Source organism: Mercurialis annua, linkage group LG3 (assembly GCF_937616625.2).
Source record: "Mercurialis annua linkage group LG3, ddMerAnnu1.2, whole genome shotgun sequence".
NCBI classification, from domain to species: domain Eukaryota; kingdom Viridiplantae; phylum Streptophyta; class Magnoliopsida; order Malpighiales; family Euphorbiaceae; genus Mercurialis; species Mercurialis annua.
Window position 1 is genome coordinate 70,667,496 of NC_065572.1, and position 15,056 is coordinate 70,682,551.

The 15,056-nt window shown below is 35.0% G+C and overlaps 2 protein-coding genes across 4 annotated transcripts; one reads left to right on the forward strand and one right to left on the reverse strand.

The window, feature by feature from the left end:
* The first annotated feature begins 437 nt into the window (after positions 1 to 437).
* LOC126671364 (pentatricopeptide repeat-containing protein At5g61990, mitochondrial) lies at positions 438 to 4,734 on the forward strand. Of its 2 annotated transcripts, none has more exons than XM_050365134.2 (3): positions 438 to 3,649; positions 3,771 to 3,971; positions 4,312 to 4,734. In XM_050365134.2, exon 1 carries the CDS (start codon positions 497 to 499, stop codon positions 3,563 to 3,565), a length of 3,069 nt encoding a protein of 1,022 aa, XP_050221091.1. In that variant the 5' UTR covers positions 438 to 496; the 3' UTR covers positions 3,566 to 3,649; positions 3,771 to 3,971; positions 4,312 to 4,734. The 2 variants fall into 2 exon arrangements, with proteins under 2 accessions (XP_050221091.1, XP_050221090.1); XM_050365133.2 differs by having other exon boundaries at positions 3,823 to 3,971.
* Positions 4,735 to 4,801: 67 nt separating this feature from the next.
* On the reverse strand, positions 4,802 to 12,988 carry LOC126671365 (ADP-ribosylation factor GTPase-activating protein AGD1). Of its 2 annotated transcripts, XM_050365135.2 has the most exons (20): positions 12,639 to 12,984; positions 12,445 to 12,521; positions 12,232 to 12,332; positions 12,068 to 12,138; positions 11,927 to 11,989; positions 11,322 to 11,366; positions 10,742 to 10,807; positions 10,585 to 10,632; positions 10,405 to 10,500; positions 10,275 to 10,316; positions 9,103 to 9,315; positions 8,830 to 8,961; positions 8,515 to 8,742; positions 8,299 to 8,385; positions 7,884 to 8,219; positions 7,506 to 7,651; positions 7,316 to 7,409; positions 6,702 to 6,867; positions 6,371 to 6,623; positions 4,802 to 5,222 (listed from the first exon to the last, which is right to left on the reverse strand). In XM_050365135.2, exons 1-20 carry the CDS (start codon positions 12,681 to 12,683, stop codon positions 5,117 to 5,119), a joined length of 2,415 nt encoding a protein of 804 aa, XP_050221092.1. In that variant the 5' UTR covers positions 12,684 to 12,984; the 3' UTR covers positions 4,802 to 5,116. The 2 variants fall into 2 exon arrangements, with proteins under 2 accessions (XP_050221092.1, XP_050221093.1); XM_050365136.2 differs by lacking the exon at positions 4,802 to 5,222 and having other exon boundaries at positions 6,533 to 6,623; positions 6,716 to 6,867; positions 12,639 to 12,988.
* Between the last annotated feature and the right edge of the window lie 2,068 nt (positions 12,989 to 15,056).

A 15,056-nucleotide genomic window follows, 5' to 3' on the forward strand; every position in this document is an offset into this window, starting at 1 on the left:
CGCATCCCATTTTAGTTTAAAACCAAAAAAACAAAAAGTAAAGTTAAATAATAATAGCTAGAAATTGAAAAGTTTATTATTTATGGATTTGTTCTCTGCACAAAGCCCAATAAAAACCTGCATAAAGCCCAAATTGATTTTCATCGGTCGTTCTCGTCTAGCTCGAGTTTTCCTAGACTCCAATATATAAAATATTATATTCTTAAGTTGCAATAAGGTTGCCTGAAAATGGATTTTAGGCAAAATAAATAAATTAAAATCATATGTAATATAATGTTTCCATATAGATATTTGATTGGGCCTAAGCAAGACTAAGATTTTGAAGCCCACGGGCCTCCATTTAAGGCCACATATTAGTAGCTTTCACTCCCGTAGCTCAGCTATGGCCCAAGACAGGAGTGTTTCAAACGGTGTCGTTTCTTCCGCCAGTTCTCTCTCTGTAGTTTTGCTTCTGTTCTTTCTTGTGAAAAATCAGTGATGTCCCATTTTTTGTAAAATGGGTACAATGATCACTCATAAAAATCTCAAATTCTTCAATAATCAAACCCTAATTTCAAGAGCAAGAGCCCTAATTCTCAAATCAAATTCATTCACTACCAATACAACACCAATTCCTAACCAAAACGACAACACAGTAAAAGAAATCACACAATTACTTAAGCAAAATAACTGGCAATACCTAATAGAATCATCACCACTGTTACCTAGTAAAATTAACCCAGATGTTGTTTTTTCTGTTCTTAAAGATAACCGGGTCAATCATGACCCAAGACGCCTCTATGGCTTCTTCAATTGGGTCAATTCAAGAACCGGGTTTTCTCAAAATCTTTATTCCTTTTCAATTCTTGCTATTATTTTATGCAATTCCAAGCTTTTTGGTCCTGCTAGCAATGTTTTGGAATGCATGGTTGGTACTCATAAGCCTCATTTGGAGATTTTGGAGTCAGTTATTAAGTGTTTTAAAGGGTTTAATGAGAGTGATAGTAGTAATAGTGTAGTGGTTTTTGAAATCTTGATTGATGGGTATAGGAAGAATGGATTTTTAAATGAGGCTGTTAGTGTTTATTTAGGTGCTCAAAAACATGGGTTTACTGTTGGTTTGTTTTGTTGTAATTCTTTGCTTAAAGATTTGTTAAAAGGTAATAAATTGGAGTTGTTTTGGGAAGTTTATAATGGTATGTTGGAGGGGAAATTAGTACTTGATGTTTATAGTTATACTAATTTGATTAATGCATATTGTAGAGTAGGGAGTGTTAAGGAGGGTAAAAGTGTGCTTTTTGATATGGAAAAGAAGGGTTGTAGTCCTAGTTTGGTTACTTATAACGTAGTGATTGCCGGGTTGTGTAGAGTTGGGTGTGTTGCTGAAGCTTTGGAGCTCAAGGAGTTGATGGCTGATAAGGGTTTGGTCCCAGATAATTATACGTATGCTACACTTGTTGATGGGTTTTGTAAGCAGAAGAGATCGAAAGAAGGGAAGTTGTTGTTGGAGGAAATGTATAGTAAGGGTTTGAAACCTAATCTTATTGCTTATACGGCTTTGATTAATGGGCTTGTGAAACAAGGTGATGTTGGAGAAGCTTTACAGGTCAAGGAGGAGATGCTTGCTCATGGAATTCAATCAAATGTTTATACGTATAATGCCCTTATCCATGGGATGGGAAAGATTGGTGATATGGAGAAGGCGGAAGCTCTTTTCAGTGAAATGACCGCAATTGGCATAAAACCTGATGTTCAGACATATAATGGTTTGATCGAAGGATATTGTAAGGTGAAAGATATGGTAAAGGCTTATGAGTTACTAATTGAGACAAAGAGAGAGAACTTGGCACCTAGTTTGTACACATTTGGTGTGATAATGAATGGTCTATGCTACTGTGGAGACCTTACACGGGCAAATGGAGTGTTTATGGAAATTATTTCTAGGGGTATGAAACCCAATGTTGTAATCTACTCAACTTTAATAAAAGGTCACATCAAGGAAGGTCGAGTTCAGGATGCAATGAAGATTTTCGAAAATATGAAGGAGCAAGGGATAGCACCTGATGTCTTCTGCTATAACACTGTTATAATTGGCCTCTGCCAGGCCGGAAAGATGGAAGAAGGGAGAAGTTATTTGGTTGAAATGGCTACGAAGGGTGTAAAGCCAAATGTTTATACTTATGGGGCTTTTATTCATGGATATTGCAAGGCTAAGGAATTACAAGCAGCGGAGAGATCCTTTACGGAGATGCTAGATTGCGGTATAACACCTAATGACGTTGTTTATACGGCCTTGATTGATGGGCACTGCAAGGAGGGTAATATTTCTGAAGCCTTTGCAAAATTTAGATGCATGCTTGAGCAAGGAGTTATCCCGGATGTGCATACATATAGCATCCTCATCCAAGGTCTCTCGAAGAATGGGAAACTTCAGGAAGCGATAAAGCTGTCCTCTGAACTTCTCGACAAGGATTTAGTTCCTGATGTCTTTACTTTTACTTCTCTCATCTCCGGCTTGTGTAAGGAAGGTGATATAGATAAGGCCTTTGAACTTCATGATGAGATGTATAAAAAGGGAATCTGTCCAAACATTGTCACGTACAATGCCCTGATCAATGGACTTTGCAAGTCGGGTGAAATTGGGAAGGCCCAGGAATTATTTGATGGAATTCCTGAAAGGGGTTTAGAGCGTAACACTGTAACTTACACTACAATGATTGATGGATTTTGCAAATCTGGAAATCTAACTAAGGCATTTCAGTTGCTGGACAAAATGAATTTAGAGGGGGTTCCGCTTGATAGTTTCGTCTATTGTGCCTTAATTGATGGATGTTGCAAAGAAGGAAATACAGCAAAGGCTCTATCCTTATTCTCGGAAATGGTGGATAAGGGTATTGCTTCTACTTTTGCTTTCAATGCTCTGATTGATGGCTTCTGCAAGTTGGGGAAGCTGGTTGATGCTAACCAGCTGTTGAATGACATGGTTGATAAGCATATTACACCAAATCATGTAACATATACAACACTGATCGACTATCATTGCAAGGTAGGAGCTATTAAAGAAGCAGAACAGCTCTTTTCAGAGATGCAGAAAAAGAATGTGATGCCAAATATATTAACTTACACAACACTTTTACATGGTTATAACCGTGTTGGTGATAGATCTAAGATGTTTTCCCTTTTTGACGAGATGATCGCAAGTGGTATCAAGCCTGACAATGTGGCCTGGAGTTTGATGGTTGATGCTTACCTAGAAGAAGGTAACTGGATTAAAGTTTTAAAGCTGGTTGATGAGTTGTTATTGAAGGGTGTGAATGTAGGTAAACATGTTTTCACTGTACTAATTGATGCCCTGTACTACCATAAAAATATTTCAAAACTGTTGAGATTAGTTGATGAAGTTGAGGAGCAAGGAATCACACTCAGTGTTGCTACTTGTCGAGTTCTAGTATGTTGTTTCCACAGAGCAGGAAGAACAGATGAAGCATTGACAGTTCTTGAAAGCATGGTTAGGCTGAGATGGGTTCCCGACTCCATCGCGTTAAATGATTTAATCAACGAGGATCAAAGTATTACTAATTCTTGAGAATAATTTCTTAAATCAAGCAACACTGGAAGCCGCTCGTCTAGAGCCTGATTACTGGAGTGCAGAAATTGGAAAATTAACATGGTACAAATTTTTCTTAACTCAAAAAGATCTTTAGAATTCACATCTATTATTAATTTGATTAGTTGTTTCTTGTGATTTTGTCGTAATGTTGTATGAAAAGGGTGTTTTCTTTTCTTTCTAGATATTTTGAATCCAATGAAATTTATCAGTGCTTACTGGGAACTTTGGTGTAGCTCTTACATGAAGGCTTGAAACACTTGATAGTTCTTTAATCAAGGAGTTGGCACTGCATAGGTGTTTAAGTTGCTGCTATGTCACAGAACCTTGGTTCACCAGCTATTGACTTACGAAAACTGGCCCATCCTCGGCTAGTCTTTGTCAAGTAAGAATTTACAGTTTTTATACTCGTTATATACCGTTCTTTTGTGGTCTTTTCAGTTATTGCGTGAGCTATAGTGTTTTGCTTGCCTATTTTCTGCATCTACCATCGTTAAATAAAATGGAATGAAAAGGCCTCTAGTTGTAAATTTTTTTTAAACGAGTTACATAAGTAATTCAGTTTTTGGTCTGATTTTTTGTTTACTTATTGTGTTTTTTTTTTGGTAAAATTGTAATTTTTTATCAAATTAAACTTGAATTGAGTTTTTCTCAAAAAAAATAATTGAATTGAGTTGTGACATTGGACTAATAACCTAACGATGAAAGTTGATGTTGTTGTGCAGGACATTGTGAATTACCAACTCCTGTTCTCCACAAATTGTTGCCGAGCATGCAACGCTCGACTGAAGAAGCTGGGTGGAAGCAAAATACGCAGAACAATCTTGAAGTGGGGGGTATGAAAGCTAGTTCTCATGGGAATGCATTTTTTCTTTAAAAGAAGATATGTGTGGCCATGCAAACATGTAACAGAAACCCAACCGAGCAAAGGCTATAACGGCGATCGCCGGTTAAATCCAACCCAAAACTAAGCCACAGCAGAACTGAGGTGGAGGCATGCAAACTTAAGAGGCAACGGGGTTAGGATTCTGCATTCAATCAAGTGATCTGATTCAATTGTAATGTAGCATGCAAACCATATGATCCTTATATGGTACGATGATTTTTTTCAAATAAAATGCAGGGACAAAACAGTAATTTTTTTGTAACCTCAGGGTCATAGTAATTCTCTTAAATAAATGTATATTTCTTTAATCTATAACTATGACAGCGATATGGAACTAATAAACAATAATTTGTCTGATTCACTGAAACTGAGGCTCTGTAAATTGTCAGAGTAGTTTATATACAAAGTAGTTTAACATTTGAAGTTACAATCTAACAGAGTCCCAAGAAACAAAAGTGGCACTCTGAGAAGGAAGGCAACTATTTACAGATACTGAACTCAATATTCACACACTCCTGGATATGACAGATTGAACAAACATAACCTAGCTAGACCAACAATGTTTGGTTATTTGCTTGACAAGGAATCTGATTTTCAGAATTTTCTAAAGTATGATACAATTTTTTCTTTCGAGTGATCATCATTTACTTTGTTAAAAGAATAACAAGCTCACCGTCATCAATGGCTGATTCTGATAAAAGCTGAAGCGCGGTATTTCCTACATTGTCAAGAGCCTGTGGATCTGCTCCCCTGCATTATTGTATAAGTAAAACACTCAGCATAAAGTGACGTGACAGCATGACATAATGATGAAAAAACCCTGCCAAGGCATTCTTCATATATTTTTCTCAGGAAAAAACACCAGGGCAGCCCATGACCTTTAACCTACGGTTCTACGCTTACATCTAATAGTACAATCGAGCTTAGTCAGCTTATTCAACTAAATGCTAAGGCTATGTCTTGAACTATGATTTTCCTTTGGAGCTCTGGTAATTGTTAAAGGAATTGCTTATTTCAAACTACTACATACCATGTTTGATTAAGATTTTCTCAAGTAGTTTTCTAGGATAAAAAGATGGAAAAAGACATTCTTCGGGATAAATAGCATCCAAAAATAAAATTTTCACTTTGAAAATCCTCGCCATCTATAAATAATAAAGGTTAATTACTATTACTACCCCTATGAGTTTAAATCCGCACTACCGTTCCTTTCAATTTTGAAAAAATACTATTTTCCCCTTAACATGTTTTACATAATTGAATTTTAACCCCTTATAAAGGAGGGTTTTAGTTAAAGAAAACTAAAATATGGGGGGAAAGTAATTTTTTGAATATATGAGGGAAAACAGTAGTTTGAACTTTGAACCTAAACTCATAGGGGTAATATTAATAACCCAAATAATAGTGGTGGTCTTTTGGAAATCAGAGATGCATATTTACAACTTTGAAAATGACTACATACACCATGTATATAATGGCTGACTACCCTTTAAGGTCCTTTAACTTAATAATAATAATAAAGGGGAAGACTCTGTTAAAGATGAGATCACTAAATGCAATTTCACTGAAATGTAAGATCCCTAGCTCGAAATACTGCTGAAAACAAGGATTCAAGGGGAAGAGAGTGGCGGGTATATTAGATTCCATAGTAAATGCCCTTGAATCAATATTATTAGCTGTGAATTTGAACTTTTTGGTATTTTCCGTTTCTTGTTGAGAATGAAATCCATGTTTAATGGAGCTTAAAGAAATTTCAAGGAACAATAGTATAATAATTTACCTACTTATGGAGTGCACTGATGATGAAATGGATACCAAGAACAATAAAAACCTTAAATTGATAGCTGTCATAGATTAAAGATAAGATGCTAAAGCAAAGTTAAAAAAAAAGAAGTAACCTCATGAGAAGCAACTTTGCCATGGAAGGTCTCTTGTTCATGATGCATTGATGCAATGGTGTCTGTCCTTTTGAATTAGAAGCATTAATGTTTGCACCATACTGTAAGAGTAGCTCCACCATGCCAATGTCAGCAGTTAAGCAGGCAAGATGAAGAAGCGAACAGCCATCAGGAAAATCTTTAAGAGGCTGATCTTCTTCATTTTCATCTATGGACTTCATGTAGCTTGTCAAGGGATTGTCCAGCGAGTCACCTGAAAAGCAATCAAAGATGAGGCCAAGGTTATAATGCTCTTCCTATTGAATTACAGAGGTCAAAGATGAGGATGTACAAAATGATGCTTGCCCAGAGATGGCATTGATATCTGCTCCAGAGCAAACAATGTGGCGGTAAACTGCTTTCTTGTCATTACTGTGGACCCTTTCCCGTACTTGTTCCGCCACTGGAAGGAGATGCTGCTCATCCTTTATTGCCTGAATAAATATTTTTTCTGCATACTGGATCACAAAGAAACCGTTAATATTGACAAGGAATATGTACCTTCTAGTATCGGGAACATGCTTTATATGCAGTAATTCCTAGAGCATTCGGTCGGTTCAAGTCAAAACCGGACCAAATAAACCATATCAATTTTAGCTCATTAACCAAACCGAATGAATTAACCAAATTAACCGAAATATCAAATTTTTAAATATACAAAACTGAACCAACCGAATTAGTCACTTAGTTTGGTTCAGCCAGAAAAAATATAAAGAATAATTATAATAAATCATAAAATATATATAAAGTATCGGTTAATTTGGTTCATCAAGTTTTAAACTGTTAACCGTAACCGAACCAACCAGAATACCGAAAACCTCTAACCTCATTAACCAAAATAAATCGGTTCGGTTAATTGTTACTCATCACCAGTAATTCCTTACCATATTTGTTTTAAGAAAATACCTTAGCATGAATGAACTGCTCCTTAACAGCAATAGGATCATCATGAGTTGGTTTTCTTATATGGAAAAGCTTCTGTCTATCTGACTTTGGATAACTATATCACAAAAGGCACCAGCCCTCTTAGCATTATTAAAAAAAGCAGAGAAGGATTGTAAAATGGTTCGAGTCATATCAAAGGTGAATTAATTACCCCTTAGCCATGTCATCACCGGTAAAGGAAGTTCTTAAATGCAACAACTCCTCCCAAACGGAGTTTGCATAAATATTTCCCAGTGACTGAAACAGATTTAAGACAGACGGCTCCCACACTTTGACATCAAGTGTTAGTGATCTTACCTGCATTGAGAATCATTCAGTCAATGTGCAAGTAGAAAACAGCTATTGTAGCAGAAAGTGTACGACCCCCAAAAGAAACTGAAACCAGTTAACTTTAGAACTAGTCTCTTAGAAAGTTCACATTTCAAGAGACCATAATCCTGTCTTCAAGTTTTCCAAATAGATACTATATAGGAACTAACTGACCATGCAGAAAACAACATAGCTTTACATGCAATACTTGGTAAATTACCTTTGATATATGTACACCAAGATTACGGTGAACACCGGAACATTCAATGCATACGAGAACACCAAGGTTTAAGGATGCCCAGTCTGGTTCAGGCGCACCGCAATCAGCACATTTGTCATTTCCAGGTACACTTCTCAGCACATCAATTGGCTTTTCACTTCTCGTAGAAAAGTCTTGCTGTAGTGAAAGTCTTGATGAATGTAAATGACTTCTAGAGGGAATTATAGATGTGAATTCCTCGATCTCTCTCCGGTCAATGTCAGAAGAATCCACTAATGAGCAACTTTCACTGTTACAATGATGATCACCACTTCTTCTATGACTAGTAGAAAGACGCTGAAAAATATGTTGCACTTATCAATTACCATACAAAGCCATAGATTAAATGGTAACTGAAACAATCACCAATATTTACTCTTTCAGGTGTTTGAAAACTCAATAATGTAGTTATCACTCCAGTAATCTTTTCAATCCAATCCATCTGGTCCAATGCATTCTCGGCCTGCATTGCAAACACAAAAAGTTGAGAATATGACAATATAGATGCCAAAAGAAAAGGGTTTTTACCAGTGCTGCTAATTAGACAATTATGATTGGAACTATAAGTTCATGCTGAACTTCAGAAAAGCACCTGCAATGTGTAAACTTTCACAGGCGAAATAATTCTGAAGCAGAATCTTAAATCTGACTGATCTGCATCAACCTTTATTGTTGACGTTAACAGGTTTACGGTGTGACGTGCAACAGTTTTTTCATCGTGTACTCCGCCATGATAATGAGAAGAAAGCCACCTACTAAGCAACCCTGGGCCAGTATCAGCAGAAACATTCCTCTGCACAGAAGATTGACTTCCAGCTGCCTAAGACAGGATGAGTATGCAGACAGTTTATGAGAACCATAATTTCAAACTCATAAGTTGCAAGCCGTCTTTAATCTAGTAACTTACTGTTGTCCAGCTGAAAGGCTTACGATAATAATACAGCATTCCTCGGCTGTCCAGAACAAAAAACCTTCTTTTCCAGTCACCTCTCAAATTTGAGGAACGCTTTGCTAAATATCCTTGTCGGATGGTTTGAACCTGCAAAATGAAGTCTTAGGCTCTTAGCTACTCATTAAGCAGACTATTTTAAATATAGAACCATATAATTGAAAGTTTAAAGATCCAATTCACAAGGAGAATACGCTAAAAGTATGTATATGATATCCATTTGAAAACTACCTTCCCCTTGGCTGCAGATTGCATAACTGCCTCTATCACTTTATGTGAATTCTTAGCAAAAATCCGCATACCGTCTCCACTACTAGGAGAACCAACACCTCCAGGGTGTTTACATTCTCTATCAATTTGCCTCATGTGCTCTTGTGCCCTTTCACTGAGCGATGCTTGCTCATAGTTGGAGCATTCCCTAGACTGCTGTGCATAAGCCAAGACCTATAGAATAATACCCTCAAACTTTAATCGTATTCCAACTGAGAGAAGTAAAAGGGCATACTTTATATATATGTTCAAGATGGAACTAGATAACAGTAGGCAACTCTGGAAGTATCACGCAAGTACATTAGCTCATCAGACGCGAAGTAAGTTTACATATGGTTTCATACTTTTGAATAACTTGGATATGAAACAAAGAGGCACCAATGTATGTAAGGTCAGAAGAGCAAATTCAAATGAAGTTTGTGGTTTTAAGTCTCAAGAATGAAATAAAAAGTTAAAGTAGCACAAACAAATTCTGCATGTATGACGGGGTGGCTGTGAGATCAAAGTGGATGCTTAAAGAAGCCATCTGGTAAAGAGAGACGATAAATTCTAGAAGGTTATGAGCAAGTCTGATTATTAACTAAAACTTAAATTTCTAACCTTATACGGAATTGTATATTTCATGATATGGTATCTACAATACCAGGTACGGAGGCTACAAGTATTGCTGCAATTCTGAAGGATATACACTTAAGTTCCTCAGCCATGATACAGGTTGGTAAAAATAAGAAAATACTTGCCAGCTTCAAAACAATAACAGAGGCACAATGAATGAATGAATGAATTCCCGAATCATCTCTTAACTCTTACCACAGAATTTTCTGGTTGTACTAAGTTCTTAAGCTTCTTGGAAGTGCCTTTAGCAAAAGCAGACAGAGAAAATTGTACCATGATTCGAAGGAATTATAAACAGAGAGTAAGTTTGTGGATGTGATTCGTAGAAAGAGAATACACTGGGTAAAATGGACATACAGGTCATTTTTATTTCCAGAACTTTACTAAGCGCATTTGGACAATCCAGAAAAGTTTACGCCAAGTATTATATCTATTTATCTTCTTGTTTTTTCTTTCCTTTGCCCTGAGAAATTGAATTTTCTTATTAATTTGTCGCGATACAAAAAGAGTTATAATACCTGGTTAATGAAAGGCTCTAACTGATGCAATAGCTCGTACCCCTGAAAGAACCATGTATGATTTAAGAATATGCATCATTACATCTTAGCAAGCACAAGTGAATGATCACCAAATTATAGTAAGAGATACCTGCTTAAAGTATCGAAGGTGAGCATCCATTGTTCCACTAACAGCCTCTAGAAACTCATATCTTTTCTTGGCCTCAACAACAGAAAGAGCACTAACCTGGAAACAGACAAGCATGCTGTACAATTAACATCGAGTGCTTTTGTAAATTTATCAACCATATTGCCAGATGAATCAACTCACCAAATTAAAGCGCGCCAGCTCAAAAGAGGATTTTGCATTGTATAGTTCCTGCAGTGTCTCAACTGAATTAGATTAATAAATAGATGGTTCTTGATGATTCACGCACCAAAAATAATCGAACTTTGAAGTTAAAAGTGATATATGCTATTGAATATACCTCCTCTATAGAAGCAGCTATATCCATCCTTGTGCTCTTCCTCAATGAAAGAAACTTATCACGTGCCTGCAGCACAGAATGAAATTGGATTAAGTTTGAACTAGTCTAAAAAGGTTTTTGCATGTAATAACGAGATACAATTACTAATATCTAACAAACCCTGAATGCTAAAACAAAGAAGCACAATTTATAAATGGAAATGCTATATCATCATTTTGTCACAACAATGCGGAGACTCGTTTACAAAATATTTGAATGATTGCAGTTAAATCGAGTTTCAAGAAGGATTTTAACCAGAAGATAGAAAATGGCAAAAATTAACCATTTAAGGTCCCTTTTCTAAGGTTTTCTTTCAAACTCATTCAGGATATTACACAAACGCAAAAACGGCTGAATCAGTGTCAGACAATTTATTGAATGCTAAGCAATTACTAGTAGTATTAAAAAGCTAAATGTCAGGCTTATGTCCACAATATTAATAGAATGAAGATCATGAAAAAATTGCAAAATAGATTATCAACCAAAAAGCTAAATGTGTAATCTTCAGTGGTATAACGGAACCTAGAGATGCAACACCAACCTGATCATAGATGAGGGCGGCTTTGTCAAATCGTTTTCGAGCTTCCTGGATCAATGCAATTTTTTTAAGATTTGTGTAGTTATGCAAGGAAGAAAAGAGTTGAAAATACAAATTAAAAAAAGACATAACATTTCCCTCTTGTTTGGTTCGCTTCTACTCCAGAATTCATTTAAATTGTAATTAATAATTCATTTGACGTGAATATAACCTATTTTATAAAAAAAATAAAAGGGAAAAGGTCATATTTGCCCCTAACATTTGGGCAAAGGATCACCCTTACCCTCATAGTTCGGAAAGGTGCAAAAACGCCATTAACTTTTTCTGAAAAAGGGTCATATATGTCCCTAGCAGTATTCAGTGTAAGGGCCTGAAGGAGTCCCCTTAAAAACGTTAGTGACTTTTTTGCACCTTGCCGAACCATGCATCCATAGGTGATCCTTTGCCCAAACGTTAGGGGCATATATGAACCTTATCCTATTAAAAAAGAAAGTTACAAATGAATTCCGCAGAAATTTATTTTGAACCAAACAAAGCTTAATCGAAGATGACTTGCAATGAATTTAAACATGTAATGGAAAAGGCATTGTATAAGAAGTCCACGGCACCTTGATGTCTTGTAGATCAACATTCACAAACTGTAGCAACCGGTCATTTAGAATGTTCTCTACCTGAGAAAGCCAAATGCATAACGAACCTTTCTAAAGAAAATCAGCATCATCAGTAAGTCTCCAATCACAAGACTATACCTGCGACCGAAGAACTTCCTTGTACGTCCCAATTTCGCGCAAAGCAATTGTAAATTTATTCATAACAGGACCTGACGAGTACAATAAATAACAATCCTCATAAATTTGACAGGTTACAGAAATTTTTAACCTAATCAAAAACTTGTGGTACAAAATTAAATTACCTCCAAAAGCAACACAAATAGGATCATTATGACCTCCACCAAAAGTCTCAAGAGCACTTGCAAAAGCAATATCTCCATCGTACCCCTCTCCAAGCCCCTCACTGCAAAATTTATAACAGAAATTCAAACATTTTATTCAAAATCCTTCACATATTGAGTAAAAAAACACACTCTTCAAATTTCAATGAGTTTGAAAATTGGAATTCAGCTTACGTGTACTTGCGGCTTCCTTTGGTGAATTTTAAGCATCTACCTCGTAATAGCTCAGCACTTTCTTCTAGACATTGCATCTATATATGAATAATACATTTTAACAAATAATCTTATCAACAAAAGTAAAACCTAAAAACAAATTAATGTGCGAATATAAAAAAAATTAAAAAAGAAGAGAAGCAGCGAAACGAAACCTGTTGCCGGAGCATCGGCGAATCGTCTAGTTTGGCGAAATGCATGTTGAAATGCGTGCAGAAATGTCGCCGGAACTGTACTTGTTGTCGGTTATTCTTTGATTGGAGAGAAAAGCAAAACAAACGGAAATCAAAAAACAAAAACGAAAAAGAATTAGTGTTGTGCGTGAGTTTGTGTGTTTTTGCGTATTTCGAGAATTTTTTAGTTTAAATTAGAAATGGTGGCCAATGCGGTGCTTTTTTGATAAAAATGGCCGCAATCTAAGGAAAAAGAAAAGGATTATGGTTTGTTTTTAGATAAATTTTGAAAAATTCTGTTTGTGATATTTCATGGCTATGGCTTAATATTATTCTCTTTTTTTTTAATTCCCGCCATTTTCTTTCCTTCCTACTTTTTTTTGCTTTATTATCAGAAAGTTTCTCTCTCTACTTTCTTTTTTGGGTTGGAAACAAAAAATATTTCTACGTGTCATATATGTAATACCATATGTCAAGTCATTATTTCTGCATACGTGGAATGTGCAAAATGGCTACCATTGACCATGTTGCATTGTTGCACTACACACGCAGAATGAAAGCACAGTTCCACGAAAATTTTTTAGATAGACTCAGTACATCATGTAATCCATGAACTAAATCTATCACGTAATGACACGCCGTTAAAATAATGCAATCTTGTAATATTACTATTCAAATGTGTAAATAAGCAATAAATATATTTATAAGATTGCCATTATTTTAATGACGTATCATTACGTGATAGGTTTAGTTCATAGATGACGTGGTGGACTGAGTCTATCTAAAAATTTCTCCAGTCTCACGGCACTGGCTCGAATTCTACTGCCATGTAAGCAAATTTGCTATTTAGTGATAGCCAGATAAGCAAGAGTGACACATATCATAGTGATATGCTATGCTTTAATTTTTTTGTCAATATGTTATGCTTTAATTGGCTGAACAATAATTTGCATTTGCATTGATGATCATGTATGCTTTTTGAATAATTTACAGTGGTTGTTTTACGCTATTCATAAAACAAATCAAATAAGACGTTTGTCATATTGAATTTTTAATAATTATAAAAATAAGAAGTAATTAAAAAAATATATAATAAATGTCAATTGACTTGTCGTAAGGATGACGTGTTACACTCGTTACATGAAATAAATAATCATACTTTTCAATTGATAGTCATATTTCTTTCATCCAAATATAATTAGTTTATTAAAGTGGTAATTTCCTGAAATACATGTTTCGGTAATTTATTTACACTTTTACCTGTCACGTTTTGACTTTTCTTTTCTAACTTTTATTATTTACGAAAAATACCTTTTTTTTAAAATTTCACAAATACCTTTTTCGGTTTTCAATTTCGATTTTCGGTTTTTTCGGTCGACCGAACCGACCGATTGCACAGCCCTATTTTTTAGTTTTTAATAATTTTTTTATAGATTTTTTCCTGGAATTTTTTTTATAGTGTAACAATAGTGTGTGTATATATAGTGTTTTTATGGTGTTTTTATAGTGTAAAATTAGTGTATAAATAGTGTATTTATGGCATTTTATAGTGTTTTTATGGTTTATACCATGAAAACACTGCAAATACACCATAAACACTGTAAATGCACCATAGATATATTAAAAACGGCAGAAATACACTATAAATACACCAAAAATACACTAAAACGTTAATATATCATAAAATTACTACAAATGCACCATAAAATCAGTTTGTTCTTTATAAAATCAGTAGTAATAAACAAATCTATGAATAAGAGAAAAACAAAATAAATAATTATATGAATAATAGAACAATTTTATAAACAAAAAATTATAGATCTATAATAATTTATTAACAAAATATTCAAATCATTACAAAAAAACTAAAAAATACACAAATCTAAAAACGAGTCAAGAAATCCATAGAGTGAACGGAAGAGAGGAACATACTAGTGCGAACGGAAAAGATGAACAAAAAACGACCGAACACGACAAGAAATTCATCGGAAGTAGACGAACGGAAGCGCGAACGGAAATACGAACGGAAAAGTAACTGGAAGAGACAAACTGAAAATCAAACGAAAAAGAAAGAAAAAAAGAATAGATAATTTTGAGAGAGAAGAGAGAAAAAAAGTGACTATATAAAAGTTTAACTTCAATGAGATAAGAGTTCTATATATAGTGGGTATTTTTGTAAATAAGTTAGAATAATAGGTAGCGTAAGAAATAAGAGAAATATGGGTCAATATGCTGTAAATACTTTGCCAAAAAAGGTATTTGGAAAATAATTCCTTTATTAAAACGCAAAGTTAGAAATAATTTTTAAAAGGGTCAAATTGTATAGTTTAATATATGTTGGCAAATAATCGCAAGTGTACGATATCGCTCAAGTAATATAACTTGGAAGACCAAGTATCG